General features: G+C 33.2%; 1 protein-coding gene across 1 annotated transcript in view; it reads right to left on the minus strand.

Moving 5' to 3' along the window:
* The window catches only part of CACNA2D1 (calcium voltage-gated channel auxiliary subunit alpha2delta 1), a 644980-nt gene that overhangs the window by 126147 nt on the left and 499477 nt on the right, over positions 1-19356 (minus strand). The window contains exons 8-10 of the mRNA XM_044679055.1: positions 11053-11122; positions 8527-8577; positions 6422-6521 (exon numbers count right to left, since the gene is read on the minus strand). Coding sequence (XP_044534990.1) covers positions 6422-6521; positions 8527-8577; positions 11053-11122 — 221 coding nt within the window. The remainder of the gene's footprint in view (positions 1-6421; positions 6522-8526; positions 8578-11052; positions 11123-19356) is intronic.

Here is a 19356-nt window from a genome sequence, read left to right on the forward strand (position 1 = left end):
ATCTCAGGTGTGCGTATAAAGAGCCATACATGAGGGCTTTGTGGGACAGCCTGCTGGAAGAGCTAAGCTGTAGAAAAAGCCTCAGGTTAATTCAACACCTCATTACTAGGCACTGCAGCAGCAAGAAGAACTCTAAGCCATATATTGTTGGTTTCCTGGCACAGCCAAATTCTGAGGGGAATGGGTAAAATTACATTTTACAACCTTGAGTTTTAAATCTCCAATTTTATAAAATGCGATTCTAGCAGAGACTACTATGATCGTGGAACAGTAGAAATTATAACATGAAAATGTGAAAGCTTCCAGACCTATTTTACCTTTCATTTCAAAGGATTTCAAATGTTTCTTCAATGTCCATTGAAAGTCTCAGCCTACTGTCATTCCCAACTAAAGCTGAGGATGCTATTTCGGGAAGCCTACGGATTTATCTTTAAGATTCATAGAAGTAGCCAATGATGGACATTATAAAAAGAATCATTTTTGTTTGTTTGTTTTTATAGATATTAATCCGCATAACTTCCAAAGCGGTGATATGTGGTCCTAAGACAAAGGAAATGTCCGTAGAAAAGCTATGGCTGCCAGATAGGTTGCCTTGAAGTTGGTTAAGCTCTCAGCAAATGCAGTGGTGGTTATTTTAGTGCCACAGTGAGCTCCACATTGAGCAGGAATAAAAAAATGAATGACATTTTATCTTAGTTCGATGTCAGTGTAGTAACAATGACTGAATCTTGATTACTGAATTCGAATCACAGAATCTCAGAGTTGTCAGGGATAGCAGAGATCATCTAGTCTAACTCGAACTTGAACAAAAAGAAAATCTCTTCTACAATATTCCTGGCGGTATCCTCCCAGCCAACAACTGTGAGAATATACATCAGAGAGCAAGATCTATAAAGGGTGAAAAATCCACACAAAAAGGGCTTTTTAATATGTTTATTCCTAATAATACTTATATGACTACTACTACTAATACACCACTGCATTTTCAGTTTAATGTAATCTTCCTCAATCTCATTTTTTATACAAAAAGAAGAAACTAAATTATAAATGTTTTAATTATGCCAAAGCAAGAAGAATCTCTTTCAAGGAAGTAACTTCAAGAAAGTACAATGATTAACTGGAAATAACAATTATTATATGCAATGCAAGAATCCAGGACAGGGGGCAGCTGGGTAGCTCAGTGGATTGAGAGTCAGGCCTAGAGACAGGAGGTCCTAGGTTCAAATCTGGCCTCAGACACTTCCCAGCTGTGTTGCAAGTCACTTGACCCCCATTGCCCACCCTTACCACTCTTCCACCTAGGAGCCAATACACAGAAGCTAATGGTTTAAAAAAAAAAAAAAAGAATCCAGGACAACTCCAAGGAACTCCTGGAAAAAGGCTATCCACTATGGATGGAAGGAACTGACTGAGTGTGAATGCAGATTGAAATATAGGATTCTTCTCTTTATTTCCCCATGAATTTTGTTCTAGTGTAATTTATATGTGTCTTCTTTTACAATGGGATGAACATGGAAATATATATTGTATAATAATATACATGTATAGCCTATATCATGTTACCTGCTGTCTTGGGGAAGGGGAGGGGTGAGAGAGAGAGAGAGAGAGAGAGAGAGAGAGAGAGAGAGAGAGAGAGNAGAGAGAGAGAGAGAGAGAGAGAGAGAGAGAGAGAGAGAGAGAGAGAGAGAGAGAGAACGAACATGGATCACAAAATGTCTGAAATGTCTGATTATTGAAAATTGCATTAACATGTAATTTAAAAAGTGTATTAAAAATACTTCAAAAGAATTTCAATGATCCTCCCTATTTATTAAGGAAACTCCATAAATAATGAATGGAAGAATACATCATTTTAATTTTTAAAAGTGGGCTGAATTATCCCAAATTAGATGAATTCCCACTTTTGCTTGCAAGTAACAAATTAAATGCGTTTGCTCATTTTCAGCTAATAGACACAGTCAAGCTAAACCACATAGCTAAGGAAAGACAAGTTTTAAGGCTTTGAAAACTGTCAGAAAACAATGAAGTTGAATACATTTTACTATTGAACAATGACTTTCATTTGATTCAAGAAAACTCTAGGGAATGTCAAAAAGTTGTTACTGATTTGGATTTCCAGTAAAACTATTTCTCCTTAAAACTATATTTTGGAGGAAAAAAATAGCATTATCAATTCCAATTTTTTTTTGTCTCCAAAGTTGCTTGAGTTACCCTGGGGGAAATGTGGAACAAGAATGAATTACTAAGCTATTGTGTGGAAATGTCCATTAGTCTCTCAAAACCTCTATTTCCTCATCTGTCAAATGTGAAAAATAAAGATCACAATGAAGACCTGAGATATCACCTTGTCTACTCTCCTCATTTGAAAGACAAAAGTGAGATAGAAGTAACTTTCCCAAGGTCACAGAGATAGTGAGTAATAGAGAATATGAACACCCTCCATCAGGTAGGTGGAGAGAATGTCAAACCTAGAGGCAGGAAGTTGTATCTTCCTGAGTTCAAATCTGGGCTTAGACACTTACAAGCTGTGGGACCCTTGGCAAGTCCCTTACCATTGTTTGCCTCTGTTATCTCATCTCTAAAACGAGCTTGAGAAGGAAATAGTAAAACATTCTCTTTGCCAAGAAAATTCAAATAGGGTCACAAAAAGTCAGGTACAATTGAAGAAAAAACAAAAACTGAACAAATTCACAACCAAATCATGTGATTCAAAATCCAATATATTATTTCTCCCCACTAAATGACACTTCCCCTCTCCTGCTTTAATAACTTTTTACTGTATGGAATTTGTCATTTTTGCCTTTGCATCTCCAGCAATTAGCTGGACCTGGCACTTAGTAGGTGCTGCTACCTTATCAATGGATTTATTGATGGAGTTGAGTTTTCCAATAGGGTCATAGAATGTCAAGTCTGGCAGGTCCTATTTATAATAGAGAGGCTTTAAAATATGGGTCTGATCATCTGTCATCTAAGGACTTTTTTAGCCAGAGATGTTCATCATTAAAATGGTGCAGAGTGATTAGTTTTTCATCCGAAACAACTCTAGAAGTTCCTCAAAGAATTTTTCAAGGGGTTGGTCAGTCCTTAAGAATTAATAAATTAATAATGCCTGACCACCTACATTGTACAAATGATCACAATTCAGAACTGGAAGATACATTAGAAGTCACCTAGCACAACTTCTTCATTGAGAAATTGGCTTGCTGGGGTTATACATAAGGTTAGTCAGATTTCGAAGTCAGTTCCCTTTACATTCTAGTCTGGTTTTGTGGAGAAGATACATTTCAACCCTTAAACAGGCATCTAGACAGCTAGAGCAATGGATATAACCCCAGACCTGGAGTTAGGAAGACCTGAGTTCAAATCTCAGACATTTCCTAATTGTGTTTCCATGGGCAAGTCGATTAACCTTTTTTGCCTCAGTTTTTCATCTGTAAAATGAGCAGGAGAATGAAATTGCAAGCCATTCCAATATCTTTGCTAAGAAAACTCCAGCTGGGGTCATGAATAGTTAAAAACAACTGAAATAACTGAAGAAACTTTAAAGCAGAAGTTCTCGACCTGTGTGTGTGTATATGAGAGAGATGGATCCCTTTGTCAGTACTGAAGTCTATGGAATTCAGAATATTTTAAAAGTATAAAATGTATAATATTATAAGATAAACGAACCATATTTAAATAGTTATTCAGACATTTCCTAGCTGTGAGACCTTGAGCAAATTCCCTAATCCCAAATGCCTAGCCCTTACTACTCTTTTGCTTGGAATCCATACTTAGTATCAATTCTAAGAAGGAAGGTAAAGGCTAAAATAAATAATAAATGAATATATTATAATAATGATGATTACAAAAGCAATAATAATAACGTTCTAAAACTCCAGGTTAAGAACCCATATCTTAGTGTGATATAAATGTGAAATGTTATTTGTACTGAAGGTAAAATGATAATAATAACAAGCAAACAACATTATTTACAACATATTTTGGATAGTTTTATTTAGATCTTTTTATAGTCTAACTGAAGCATGACTGTGGAAATTAAAATGATCTCTGTTTATATCGTAGCCCAGTTTTTCACTTGATACAACATTTAGTGACATAGAAGATGATTCATTTTATATATAGGTTGTCCCAAAAGTCTGCAGTTTTTCAGTTATTTAAGTTTTTAAGTTTAAAATTGTGGTAAGACTTTTGGGATAACCTGTATAGAAAATGAACCATCTGTTATGCCAGTAGTTATTGTACAAAGTGAGAAACTAGGCTATGATATTAATGTAGATAATTTTAATTTCCAAAAATTATTTAAGTTTTTATAGCTTAAAATTAAACAGTGACTTTTAGAACATCATGTATAGGCCATATCAGAGATAATCAACAATCTAACTCAGTAATAGACAGTCTTCTCCAAGATGTTGTCATTCTAAACAGAAATATTTCCTCTGGTTCACAGAAGTCAGGCACAGTTCTAGTGGTCTGCAACATTCTTTAGGGTAGCCAGAACTATATCAAAATGTTAGTATAGTAAAATATTTAATAAAACTCAAAAAATGTTATGTGATTTTTCTAACTCAATATACAACCCTCAGTGATCCTGATGTATGGATTAGAGGGTCCTTGTTTCTATTTGAGTTTGTCACCAGTCTATAGTTAGCACCAATTTCAAAATCGAATTTCATACAAAAATCATGAGGTTGAAATCTACACATTCTAGATTTGAATTCCAGCACCCAAATTTCTAAAGAATATGATAGCATGAGCAAGTTACCTAGCCTCTACAAGCTACAGTTTCCTCTTCTTTTTTTATTTTTATTTTTATTTTAAACCCTTAACTTCTGTATATTGGCTCCTAGGAGAAGAGTGGTAAGGCCTAGGCAATAGGGGTTAAGTGACTTGCCCAGGGTCACACAGCTGGGAAGTGTCTGAGGCCAGATTTGAAACTAGGACCTCCTGTCTCTAGGCCTGACTCTCAATCCACTGAGCTACCCAGCTGCCCCTAGTTTCCTCTTCTTAAGATGGGAATGATTATACTTCTTAGCTTATAAAGTTTTTCTGAATGAAGCACTTTGTAAACATTAACCTGAGACAGCAATGTGTTTGTATAGTATTATTTATGTGTATAGTACAGTATACTATATAGTATAAAATTATATTAAACTTAAATAATTTATTTTCTAACAAGAAGAGTTCAAAAGCAAAGCATTGAGTTTTTTGTTTTTGTTTTTGTTTTTTTTTAAACCCTTAACTTCTGTGTATTGACGCATAGGTGGAAGAGTGGCAAGGGTAGGCAATGGGGGTCAAGTGACTTGCCCAGGGTCACACAGCTGGAAAGTGTCTGAGGCCGGATTTGAACCTAGGACCTCCCGTCTCTAGGCCTGGCTCTCAATCCACTGAGCTACCCAGCTGCCCCCCACAAAGCATTGAGTTTTAGCCCCATTTTGACCAAGTTTTTTCAGTATAAGATCAATTTAGGACTTTTAATTTGTACTAAAATAAAAACTTAATTATATCAAAATGTGTTTTATTTGATCTTTTCATGTTACTAGAATAGTCTAGAGAAAATCAGCACATGAACAAAAATATTTAGCAGTTTTTCATAGTATCCCCTCCATCCCCTCCCTACATTTTTGTTGCTTCTGCATTTCGTATAAAAGCAACATCATCAATAAACATTCTACTTCAATAGAGATCAATCAAATACAAAATTTGTCAGGCATTTCCCTCTGTGTATTCTTCTTATTGTTCCCCTCTTGCCAAGGAGCAAGAGCTTATCCCAGGATTTAGATATTAATGGGACCCAAGAATTTATGTAGTTTAACAACTCCTTCCATGAGGAGACTAAAACTCAGAGATTCAATTAAATTGGATTTTGGAAAATTCTGCATATTGAAATGTGAATTATCTTGTATTAATGAACTGAATTGTGCATTTTAAGTGCTAGTCTTCTTGGAAATGAATAACATGCAAAATGAACATGAAAATGGCCAAGAAACTGCAGGATGATCTCTCTGACTAGAGGTACTTTGAAGGTAGGTACAATATTAAGAGTAGTATTTGGGGACCAGAAGAAGCTTACTCTTGTACTTTGGAGGTGAGATTAAACCTGGTTTTGATTATCTTGACATTTATGCTATTTGTTCTGAGCACTCACTATTTCTATTAAAAGCTTAAGCTTTATCTATCTAAAAAGCTCTAAGCTCTAAAGTTCCCACAGAAATCTGGTCAGGATACTTGGTGTGACAGAATAGGAGGTTTACAATGGGAGAGATCTCCGGCAAGGGGTCAAAAAGGTTTTGGCTGTCTCTGAGATAAAATACTCTGAAAAAATTTTGAGTCAGCAATTGTCATAGATAAAATGAGTAGAAACCTATTTTGGTTCAATTGTTTTTTTAAATGAAGAAAAACGTAATGTATTGATACTCACTGAAGCTACATTCACAAAATCATCATCAGAAAGGGTTTCCAACATTTCTGAGACAGAAGTGCGAATCAGCCTGAGAGTTAATCCACTGACACTTCCACTCCTAAACAAAATTCATGAATTTTATTAAAAACTGATGTTAAATCAAATCTATAATATCAAATATGATAATTAAGTCAAGACATTTTTGATATACTCATAATTATTTAACTTTTCTTAAAAGTGAACCAGTGTAGAGGAATATTTACCAGAAAGAAAAGTGGTGACAAATTTTTACTTACCTTTTTCTTCTATATAAAAGAAATTAGCTGTTTAAATTTCCAAATGCTGTTCCTCAAGCTATACATCAAATAGGGACTCAGGATTTCAGTATGAAATATACATACTTTTTAGGCATTATATATTATGTATATACATATATTGCTGTTAATTAAATCAACTTCTTTGAGAAAGTATATTTACCTTAATTCTGTTTCTTAAAAGTATTTTTGACAAATGCAAATATCTAACAGCTGTTGTTACTGTAATATTATAACTGTCTTTTCTCTCCTCAAAGTGCCATTTAGTTTATATTACCATTTTAAGTTACCACTTAGAATGTATAGCATAAGAAACTCTCCTTAAAACATAAGTACAATATATAATGTAACATACTCCCTAACATATCAAATGACAGCCTCTATTCTGACTTGATCTTCCCTGTTTCATGATTTATGTGATATTTTGTTTTACTCTTTAACTTCCTACCTTTTTGAATATTCCAATCTTTGTTTCCTTCACTGGTTCTTTTATCCTGTCTTTTCCCATGTCCAATCCCTGCTTACTTCTCCCTGAAAGATAATGCTCCAATGTCCTTTTCTTCTCGCTCAACAATCTGGCCAATAACCTTAGGCATAGTAGGTAGTTTCCATACTACATAGTAAAAGTACCCATATTAATATGTGTCATGAATTATCTTTCTTTAGAAAATTGAATTTGGTATCTCTAGCCCTATGATTGATTATGCAAAATATAATACAAATGTATTTCTAAAACCATTCTCTCCTGAGAAAATATATTCATCAGCATTTACGGTCTACTCTCAGAGGACCCAGTATTGTTTAGTGACCTGAACTAGGATACTGATGAAATAAAAACAATTGAGCCAGAAAAATGTTTCATTTCATTTTCATGAAACCTTGAGAATTCATATTCTAGCCATATTTTTTTATTCATTACTCTCCTTTATTTTTCTAAGCCTCACCTATAAGCTTTTAAAGAAATAAATTGAGCTAGTTTGCTTCTGGGCAAAACTTAAGTTGGGCTGAATTACAAATGCTCACAAAACCAGGTATGTGCCATTTGCCTTTATTTATACCATTAAATATCTCTTCTAATGAGCCAAAATAATCAAGAAATAAGGATTCTTTTTTTCTACCTAGGAAAATTAATTTGAGGGCTTTCAAGCTCATTTTCCTGATCCCTTACTGTTCTTATGATAAAGCTTTATTGTGGGACAGATGTTTTTATGCAAAATCCAACTCTTCAACCTTTATATGATAATGAAAAAGAAAAACACAGCCTCCATAGAAACTGCAGTTGCTTTAATTTCCCCAAAAGGGAAGACAACATATAAAAATCCTGAATTTTATTTCATTGTTTCATTTATGAAATTCTCCCTATTTCACATTTGTCAATTTTTTGCAATAAAATCTACCCAAATGGACTAATGCTAGGTTTTTATTAATCTTCTGTTTCTCTTAGATATAGTTATAGCAATGTGACTCTGTGTATATCTGTTCTAAAACACATTTTCCCTGTTTTCAGAAATAAGTACCTCCATAACAGAGTTACTCAAGATATAGAATGAAAATTGAAAATGCAATTGTAGCTTATAGAAAACTCACCCCTGCTCTCTACAACATAAACGGTGCTTCAAAAGCAAAGTCCTTCAACCTTTGTACAGTATGTTGTTGTTGTTCTTTTGCATTACCTATCTCTTTACTCTATAACTTCAAAAGTCACTCTAAGTACTGAGGCATTTTCAATCTACTATTTCTCAATTTTCTGAGACAATAGGAGCAAGGACTTCATTTCAAAAAATACATATGAAAAATTAAGATACTCACACATCAACTAGAATAAGCATGTCTTTGGGAGATGCAGCTCCTTGGATATACCTGCAAAGGATATTTTTATTGATCAATTTGTTTATTTATTTTCAAAACCTTTACCTGCAAACTTACATTGATACTATACATCATGTCTAAGGCAGAAGAGCAGTAAGTGCTAGGCAATTGGTTTTAAGGGACTTAAGCAGGGTCACCCAGCTAGGAAATATCAAAGGATATTTTTAAAAAATGAAATGGGGAAGAAAGTTGCATTGAGTACTGACTTATATATATATATATATATATATATGTATATATATATATATATATACTAGAAAGTATAGTCATCTTTTGCCGTTTCAGCTTTGTACACTCAAGTTATATGATTTAATTCAATGTAACGCAATTCAATTCATTAAAAAAATGATTACATGCTTTTTATGTTCAAGGCACTATTGTAAGTTGTAGAGATTCAAAAGCCAAAACAACAACAACAACAACAACAACATCAACAATAACAAAAACCCACAAAGGCTTTTTGAAAGATTGACTACTATGTGGAGGGGGAAACAAAAATACAAAATTAAAAAGAAAGTACCCATTAAGTAGTACCAAGTAAATTTAACATCTCTTTAAACCTTTAAAGTAACATTTACAAATTAATACACCATATTTCATGCATATTGTGGCCATGCCTAAAGTTCTTCACAAGAGTAGAGAATTTGAGAAACTGAAAAGTGTTACAGTGGCTACCCTTCCTTCAATAAACAACCAACCATTCAATTTGTCTTTATTTTCCTGATATTATTTTATTCTTTATCTCTATTAACCATGAGAGAAGTATAAGATTCAATCCTCCAAATCCTTTTAGTAAAAATGGAATGAAATTCCATTATATTTTAATAATATCTGAAGATATTTTTCAAAGATGTATAGAAATTCAAGAATATTTTAAAAGTTTGGATCTTATAAGTTCAGAAAATGTATGCCAAAAATTGTTATTGCATGTAACTGGGAAAATAAAATATTTAAGGAAATATCACAAAAAAGAAAAGACTTTGAAGGACCAATTTACATCAATTAATTCAGTACATTAGTGAATACTAGCGACAGAAGGATAATATTTTAAATTTCCAAGTAAAATCTTAATATCTGCTTGTAATTATTTGCATTTAATCTTTTTTTCTTAGGCAGAAAAATTAGAGTTAATTATCTCAATGTTATGGATAAAATATTTCATCAATTGACACAGTTGACAGACTTGGTCCTTTCAGGGTTGCTTTTATTAAATAGTTATCATGTGCCAGTGAATTGAATTGAATCAAACAAACAAGGGATGACTCTGGGGTTAATAGAGACCAGATTCAATTCAGGGCTAGAGATGACCTGTCTTCTCCCCATCTCAAGCCATACCCTCTCCCAAGACTCTACTATAAATAAACTGGTGGCAAATCTCCATGGAGATTCCTATGACCTAAAAAGCTTTAATAGTATCACAGAATATAATCAACTAAATTAGTTCTTCTGGTGATATTAAGTGAAAAGGATTAATAATCCTAGTTCTCTTAATTAGTTTTACCCCAGTATTCTTTAGTGAACATAATTTATCATACTTTTAACAGAACTTACATTAGAAAGGCACTCAAATGATTTATTGAATATTCATACTACTTGTCAAAATAATAGGAAAAGGAATTAGACCTGCCTCTATGATTTCACTGGTAAAAGGAACTTCCTGGTGAGGAAACTCAGTCTATTATTGCCACTTAGTACTTTTTCTGTAAATTACATTCTTGGACACATGCCTAAAATAGTTGGGGCTATAAATGATTTACCCACTGTCACAGAGCCAATAAGTGTCAGAGACAAGACTTGAACTCATGTCTTCCTGAGTTTAAGACCATTTTTTCTCTGCTATGTCATAATGCCTCCATCACAATAATAACAACGTGACTTTATATGACACTTTAAGGCTTCCAAAGCACTGTCTAAATTGTAAATCTTTGGGATAGTATATATTTTATTGTTGTTGTTCAGTCATATCTAATTCTTCCTGACCCCATTTGGGTTTGTTTTTTTAATTTTGAAAAAAAAAATAGTGGAGTCGTTTGCCATTTCCTTCTGCAGTTCATTTTAAAGATAAGAAAACAGAGACAAATAAGCTTAAGTGACTTGCCAGTACACAAAGCTAAAAGTGTCTGAGGACAGATTTAAACTCAGGAGGATCAGTGTTCCTGACATTAGGCCCTGTGCTTTATCCATTGTGCTTCCTAATTGCCCCAGAAGTATTATTATCTCATTTTATATATAAGGACTTTAGGCTTGGAGAGATAGAGGTAGAACAGGTCTTATTATTAATAAATATCAGAGCTGGAAATTGAATTAAGTCATCTTGATTCCATGTGTAGTGTTCTTTCCATTATTTCATATTGCCTATTTTGGTAGAAGTAAAAAAAAATACTTTTTAACTAAGAGGATAATTTCTTTTTCTTTCTTTCTTTTCTTTTCTTTTCTTTTCTTTTCATTTTTTGCCTGTTATCTTACCATGGTCTTCTTCGCACATCATAAAGATCAATCTTGTTTGGTGTTCGAGTTTTATCAACCCATGGAGAAGCTAAAAAAGAAAACAAGATATTATTGAACCAACATACACACACACACACACACACACACACACACACACACACACAAATATACACACACTTCAGAGGAAGAATACAATGCTGACAGACTTCAAAAATAGACTGAGGAGCACAAGTCCATATATCTGTAGCAGAGTTCATAAAGAAAATAACTTCTATGCTTTCAAGGAAAACCATAAAGCTCTGTCAAAAGAAATCAATGAGAACAAATTCTTTTTTTTTTCTCACATGAAACAGAAATGAACATTTAGTTTTGGTTCTTTTTCTTGGTTCTTCTTAAAGCCTGATTTCCCAGATGCCTAAGAAGTTTGCCATTTTTTGTGTTCACACACAGTCAACAGAAATTAAATCAAACTGTAGTTCATACTACTAGAATTTATGTTTTCTTTTTACCTTGATTAGGTTCATTCATTCAGATCCGTTTTATATTTTATTTTTCTAATGAGACCCATATTTTAGCTCAGAATCATCATATTAGAACATAACTCTTTGGATCCACAAAATAAGAATGCCATTTAGAAATTAAACTATTATTTAAAGAATAATAGTTTGTCAATGTTAACAACTTAAAATATTCAATGAAAATGATTAGTGGGGTATGAGGAATTATAGAATGTAAATATGACTCACCTTGTAAGATCTGTGACTTAATAAAATGAGTACCATATAATTTACAAACTGGAATACTTGAAAATTGTCCCCATTAGAAATTCTTTTTCTATCATTACCCCATAAAAGACATACTGCAGGATAATAGCAGATATCTTTTCAAGCATGCATAAGTCTCTAAAATGCCATGGCCTAGGCACCATTTCATATTATATCTTCTTAGTTGCTATTTTAATTTTTTTCATAAAGAATATCAGAAACTGAGGTGTTGCAACCCAAATGTGCTTGCTTCAAAGTCATCAGAGAAAATAATAAATTATCATAAAATTGTTGACACATCGGTTCCATTTTCTGTGTTCTTGTTTTCCTAGTATATATTGAACTTTGAATGCTCTTAGGAGTGGATAAGTTTTCCTTCAGAACAGATTTTTTTGTAAACTTTCTCTTTTCAAGTTTTTTTACTGTTATGATATCATATTATTCATAATCTTCCATGACTATCCTTATGAAAACATTTGTTTTAATTGATGTTGTTATGAGTGAATGTATTTCTTTGGTTGACAAAATAAAGTGTTTTCTAAGTTAAGGTAGTTTCTTTGATTTTATGGACTTCTGGATATGGCAACTGTTTTATATCAGTTAACCTTTTATGTACTTATTTATCATCAACATCAAAAGTTTTACCTATTTAAATTTCTCATTAAAAATAATTCATATAACTAGATATTGTTTTAAGCTCGTGCAACTGCATGCAATGGCATCACACATATCAATTGTTTTAATTTAATTTTGACATGTATTGATGGTATGAATTAATACATACAAGAGATTCTTATGACTGCTAATGCTATATAGTTATGAATTTTGTAACATTATTATATCTGAGAAATTACAGTTTTGTGTGTCCCCAAACCAATGGATAGATACATGGTGGATAGGAGTAGTCTGCTACACAATTTCAGTGATGGTATTCACTAGTTGTGGGGCAAGGCATATCATGTATGATCAGAAAATATGAAGTAAAGAATTATCCCTTGTATAAAATTGGAATGGATGGACATTTCAACTGCCATACTGATACACACAAGGTAGGAAATGACCAATATGAAGGCCTTCTTTGTACTGGAATCCTCAACAGAAACATTATAAAAGGACATGACCATAGGGCAGCTAGGTTGCTCAGTGGTTAGAGCCAAGCCTGGAGTCAAGCAGACCTGAGTTCAAATCTGACCTGAGACATTTCCTACCTGTGTGATTCTGGCCTGATCACTTAACTTAAATTGCCTAGTCCTTGTCACTATTCTGCCCTGGAACTAATACTCAGTATTGACTGTAAGTCAGAAGGTAAAAGTTTGAGAGAGAGAAAGAAAGAAAGACCAAGACCAAAAGTCACACACAGAAGAGAATATAGACTAACATATAGAATATAAACATAGGATTATGATCTGCATCACTGGAAGTCTCACAGAACCAATGAAGTATTAAAGTATTAAAGAAATGAATCTTTTTGAGGAAGGAGAAGAAAAACAAGACCAGTATTCATAAAAATTATATTAGGTAGAGGATTTCTTTTCTTTTTTCTCAATTAGTTAAAATAATTACAGAGGACTTTGCCTTGAGTTTGGATTTTAATTGGATGATTAAAGTAAACTAACACTCAAAATGCCATTCAGGATTCTTCAAATTCCAGGCCTTAAAAAATCAGTCATTGCATTTTCCAGCAACTTAGAAATGCATTAATATATAAGTAACTAGGTAGTGGAAGAATATCCTCATTTTAAATTATCAACCTCAGAAATATAAAACAAATGCGGACTTAGCTAAATTTTTGTTTTTCATTATAATTCATTGTTAAACTTAAAACAATTGACTGGCTGACTTGCCTTACTTTAATATTTCTCCTGAAGTATTAAAATTGAATGACCTTAATCTAAAAGTAAATTATGGTAAACAAATATGTCTATTAAGATTATGTAGTCCAAGGTCATCATGTTCCTACTAGCCAAGGACAAGGCTATATTCCTGAGGGAAAGTTGGTTTGCAGCTTTGATAAATGGTTCAGTGAAAGAAGAGTTTAAAAATAATGGTCAAAATGAGATTTCTAGATTGTCACTCGTTTCATTCCTCGTAGCTATTTCTTTTGAGATTCTTAATCGATAGTCAATTAGAGTTTCAATTTGGAGTTTCTATGCTAAATAAAATCTATTGTTTTTCATTAATACTTGAAAATGTTTTGGAGGTTACAATTTTTAGTAGGTCTAAGGCTATAATATTTTATATAGCATAAGACCTTAAAAACCCCCGTAAAGGATTATTAACACAGGTTTCACAAAGAAAAGATTAATAAGAAATCTTTTGGCCACTACTGGGAAATATCAAATAAGTTCTCTAGTCATTATTTTTTAGTCACTGTTCCATAATATTGCCTTTACAGGTTTTAAGTGATCTTTGTTTATATCAAAGTGAAAATATAATTAAATTACTCATTTACTTAATATGAAACTCCAATGAGGGAGGAAAGTTGCTATTATATAGGGCTGGAGTCAGAATAGATGATAATGTTTTCCTACTATTCCAGCCTCTAGTCACTCATTCAGTAGCTCTTGGAATCAGTTTGGTAGTGATGCAGAATAAAAGCCATTGATCAAAAGAAGCAATCAGTTGTGCTTTTATTTCTATGAAACAAAACAAAAAACTAATTTGCATGCTAATTTTAGACACTCAAATCATTTGTTAAAATGAGTTTGGGGTGACCTGAGTTCCAGGAGTTATAGGAATAAGATTAAGATTAATCCAGATACAGGACACCCTATTTTTGATTGTCATCAGTGAAGTGCTTATAAAAATTACTTTGGCTTTTCCATTTTGTCATAAAAAACTATGGCTAGTTTGGTCACAGATAAATATACCAAGGTAGCATTCTCTTTTATATGGTATCTACAAATGAGCAGCAGCAAAAATCTTATCCTGAACTCTCCCACTGTTTGGTAGAGCTTCTAAACATTTGCATAATGAAGATACTTTGCTTGTCAAATAAAAAGAAGTATTAAACTACAAGGTATAGAAATATGAATACCAACAGTATTTAGCTTTTTGGAATTTCTCCCTTGTTAAAACAGTCTAAGAATAAAAAAGGAGATTGTTTGATATTTGGGAATTATAAAGAGAAGAGGGATTCATTGATGGTGTTTTCTTTTTGTGGTGAACCCCTCTACTTATATGAAAGCTAATTGCATTCCTAATTAACAAGATCAAATACTTTATAATTAGACTTTCCTAAATGTTTTTCAATTTTTTGCTATGAAAACAAATATCAATGAACATACTGAGACTCTTCTTTTTCCTTTTTTATAGTCCGTATTATATGCATTTGCTTGGTTCTAGCCATCAATTTGAGAGACGATCATCTATTGAAAAATTCAAAAGTGGTGGGAAAGGAGACAAACATTTTAATTGATGTCTCTGGTTACATCAGACCAATGACACCTTACATGTAAGAAGGTTCCATTTCTTAAAAGTCAATCATTTTAAGCACATTTTCTTATTGATCTGGATAACTGGATGTATGTTTCTAATTCAATAAGACCATGTTTGTTAGAAAATAAAATATAAAATATGTGAGCTAGCCCACTGACAAAATCATCTCTTTAAATATCCTGACTGAAGATTGTCATTATAGCCATTTTTGTTCTAAACTTATGAAAAAATACTTTTGTGAGTATATTTTGTTTGATAGCAGTAACTTTCTAACATATAGACATAATCCCTGACTCCCAGTTCAGTCTCCTTAAACATCTAAGAAAAATCAGCTAATAGAATAGTTCCTATTTACAGTATAAGATTCATTTGTGTCCTCTTTCAGTTTTCTTGTTTCTATTGCTCTATTCATTTTGCACGTCATTCTTTTGTCTATTTTTTCTTTATTGTAGGTCATTCAATAAAGTTGCCTAATTTCTCTAAAATCTTCATAATCATTCTTATTGCACAATACATTCTATTCCACTCATCTACTACAATTTGTAGTAAGATGATGGTCAAACCAGTTTTCTCAGCAATTCTTGTCAAATAAAGAGTACTTTTACCAGCAGTTCATATTCTTCATTTTATTAAGCACCAGACTATGGTATAAAATGTGGATCCAGGTCTTAATGTTCTATTCCCCCCCCCACTTTAATGGATTTCTTTATCATACTGTCATTTAAGCTTCATAATATAGTTTATGTTTTTCTGAACCTTCCTTGTCAACAGTTCACATTATCTTTAAAATTCATGTAACTATCTTCAACACCATCCAGACCTCTTCTGTAAGGCCCTTGATTTCTATCTATTGACCAGAAGAAATATCTATTGAGATAAGTGTGAACTTATTTTAAAACTAGAAATAAGACAATCCCAAGTATAATCTTTTTGGTGGTGGCAACAGTGAATAGATATAATGACAAAAGTGAAATAAATCATAGTTCAAGGGTTTTTCTGTATATATTTTTGCCAACCAATATTAAACAAATGAAATAATATCTGGATTGATTCTTTTGGACAGAAGTAGTCTGTGAGTCACTTTAGAGGGGATAGATAAAATTCACTATAAAAGCCTCCTCTTTGGCTATCATTGAATTTGATTCTCATCCTAGTTTGTCTTTAACTTCATATTCTAATTCCTTATAGACACATAATCTGAAAAGCAAACACACACTCATGTACTTCATAATTACCAATTATATGTTGCATCATTTATAAAGCAGTCTCAACTGCAAAATGATTTGTTGCTAATTCAGCAGATGGTACTTAATCCACATAAAACATTTTCTTTGATATAAGAGTTACTGTCAGTCAGCAGGAGGGGCAGACAAAATAGACAAGGAGACTGGTTAAGTGGAATATTATGGAACTGAAAGGCAGCAATTTAAGCATATGTAATAATTTATATGGCTAATATGTAATAGTGTTCTCAGGAGAAATCAGAAACATATAAAATCATATGTAGAGACTGATTTTTTGATATGGAGGTATTGCACAATATGATTTAGGGATAGCCACGTGTTAAGGCATAAAGAGAATCATATCAGAATGGTGATGACACATTTCTAGAGACATCTGAAACTTTAAAATATTTAAATATGGGAAATGTCTTAAGAGAGACTAAATTTTAGTATTTAGAAAGGTATTGGACTAACAATTTCATTTTGTGTAGGAAATTTTCTACACTCCTTCCACCAGTGCAGGTCATACTATTCTCTCATTTATAGCCTTACGGAAATACTCAGAGTATTAAGGGGTTAAATGATTTGTTCAGTGTTAAACAGCCAGTGTGCTTCAGAGGAAGAACTTGAACCAAACCAACCAGGTTGGCTAGCCAGTCTCACTCTAAAATCAGCTCTGTATCCATTATGTCACATTCCTTCTTATTGGACTTATTTTATTTGCTTGATTTTATGTGATGTATGGTCCTTTTTAAATGTATTGTTTGGCCTTAAAAGAATGAATAACAAAGCAAACATTCTTTGAAAAAGAATACCAAACGATGCATACATGATATGAAATGTAAAAGAAAAGAGTGAAAGGAAATAAAAAAGAAAGATAAAGAAAGGAAACCCAAAGTCAGATGTTGATAAAAGATATCTGTAATTATTTTAATTCAAGTTATTCATAGAATATGGCAAATGGCATGCATCTGCAGCTAGATGACACAGTGTTATAAGATGCCAGACCTGGAGTCAGGTGGACTTGGATTCAAATTTGGTCTCAGACACTTCCTATCTGTGGGGCCCTATTTATCTAGCCTTTACCCTTCTTCTTAGAGTTGTTACTAGGAAAGAACATAAGGTTTTCTTTTTAAAGGCCTTATTTATGGTTATGTCCTATAAAGAGCAAGAGTACTTATTTATTAGCAAAGGCATGCCCATGACCCACAATGCAGCTATCACTGTATGTAGGAAGAATGCTGTTCTTAAGAAGCTTGTCAGAACAATAAAATGACTCACTCAACTTCTCTAATATTATGAAAGCCTAGTGCTGTAGTATTTCACTTATCATTTGGGCATAATCCTGAAGTTATACTAGATATGCAAATTATAATAGCCTGGGATGATGTTCTAATAAAAAATCCATAGCATCCCTCTTTATAACACTTCAGAGTCTCTAAAAATTTGTATAATTGTTGCATTCCTTAAGTTTAGGGTATAGAGATACAATGGAGAAGGAATGAGCAATGAAGATCTGGTGTGGCTTATTTATTCGGAAGATTTCCAAAGAAGAAAACTCAGGTACTCAATTTAAATTGTCTAACTTTGGTTATCAGTGCACTCTCATCATTGTATAAAACACAAGAAGTAAGCTAGAAATCCATTACTACCTCTTCAAATCTGCTTCCTAGCTTGACTTCCCTGTTTCTTTCCATATCAAGAAATTTTTCTCTCCCTCATGTGTAAATATCTTCACCTTGACTTCTCCCTTTTTTCATGTCCAACTCCATAGTAAATCAATCATCACATCAGTTATTGTTTCTTATAAATACAGCTCTTGCATTCATCTCATTCTTCTACTTCCCAGTATCCCTCCTTCTCTGTAGGTCTTTATGGTCAATCATGTTAAGTGACTCATAGTTTGGTCCATGGGGTACTGAGTAAGGATAGGAGGTAGTATGGCAGTATATAGAGTGTATGGAAGCAACTGAGCAAAAAATGGACCCAAGAAAGCAGGCTCATAAACCAATTTGTTTTGAGAGGAGCCACAGTATTTGAGGATGTCCAAATGTCCCGGTATTCCTAGGAGAATGTTTTCTGTGGTTCCATTTGCTGTTGTTGTTGTTGTTGTTGTTGTTGTTGTTGTTGTTGTGGGCTCTTGCCTAAATTGTTTACCCATAAAATATATCTAGATCTGTGCTCCACATAACAAATGAAACAGAGCTATCAGGGATTGAGGAAGTAGGTGGCTAAGGGATTCAGCAAAGGGAATCTGTGATGCAGTCTAGGATGTATACTTGGCTGTCTGTTGCTTTTCAATATACCTCTAGCCTTCATCTCTAGACACTTGTCACATTGACACTTCAAGTGTTCCCTATCCAGTCAAACTGGATTACTTCTTTTTCCCAAAACTTGGCATCACATATACAGGACCTATGAATCTGCTCAGGCTGCGACTCCTTCCTAATGAGCACTCTCTCCCCATCCCCACTTTTTAGAATCCTTTATTTCCTTTTGTAAGGTGGCCCAGGTGCCATTTTCTATGGGAAGCCTTTTCCAATCTCCTTAGGTATCTGTGCTGTCTTCCTTCCTTAACTTACCTTATAATTACTTAGCTGCCTATAACCTATATTTCTTACAGGATGTTGTAGACTCCTTAAGGAGAGGCACAGCTTTTCATTATTTTTCTCCGTGTCCCCTGACACCTTTCCACATAGTAAATACTTATAAATGTTTAACTGAACTGAACTTTCAAATTGCAGATAGAGGCCCTAGGTACCTGAAAGATCATTGAAATTAAATCTTAACTGAAATCCTTCTTCACTTAATCAGAATTTACCCCACACAAAAGTGATAGTCTAATATTCCTTTCATCTCAATGTTAAAAAATTCTTCTTCTAGAGTTCCCTATTGTC

Source organism: Gracilinanus agilis, chromosome 5 (genome assembly GCF_016433145.1).
Source record: "Gracilinanus agilis isolate LMUSP501 chromosome 5, AgileGrace, whole genome shotgun sequence".
In the NCBI taxonomy this organism is placed as follows: Eukaryota; Metazoa; Chordata; class Mammalia; order Didelphimorphia; family Didelphidae; genus Gracilinanus; species Gracilinanus agilis.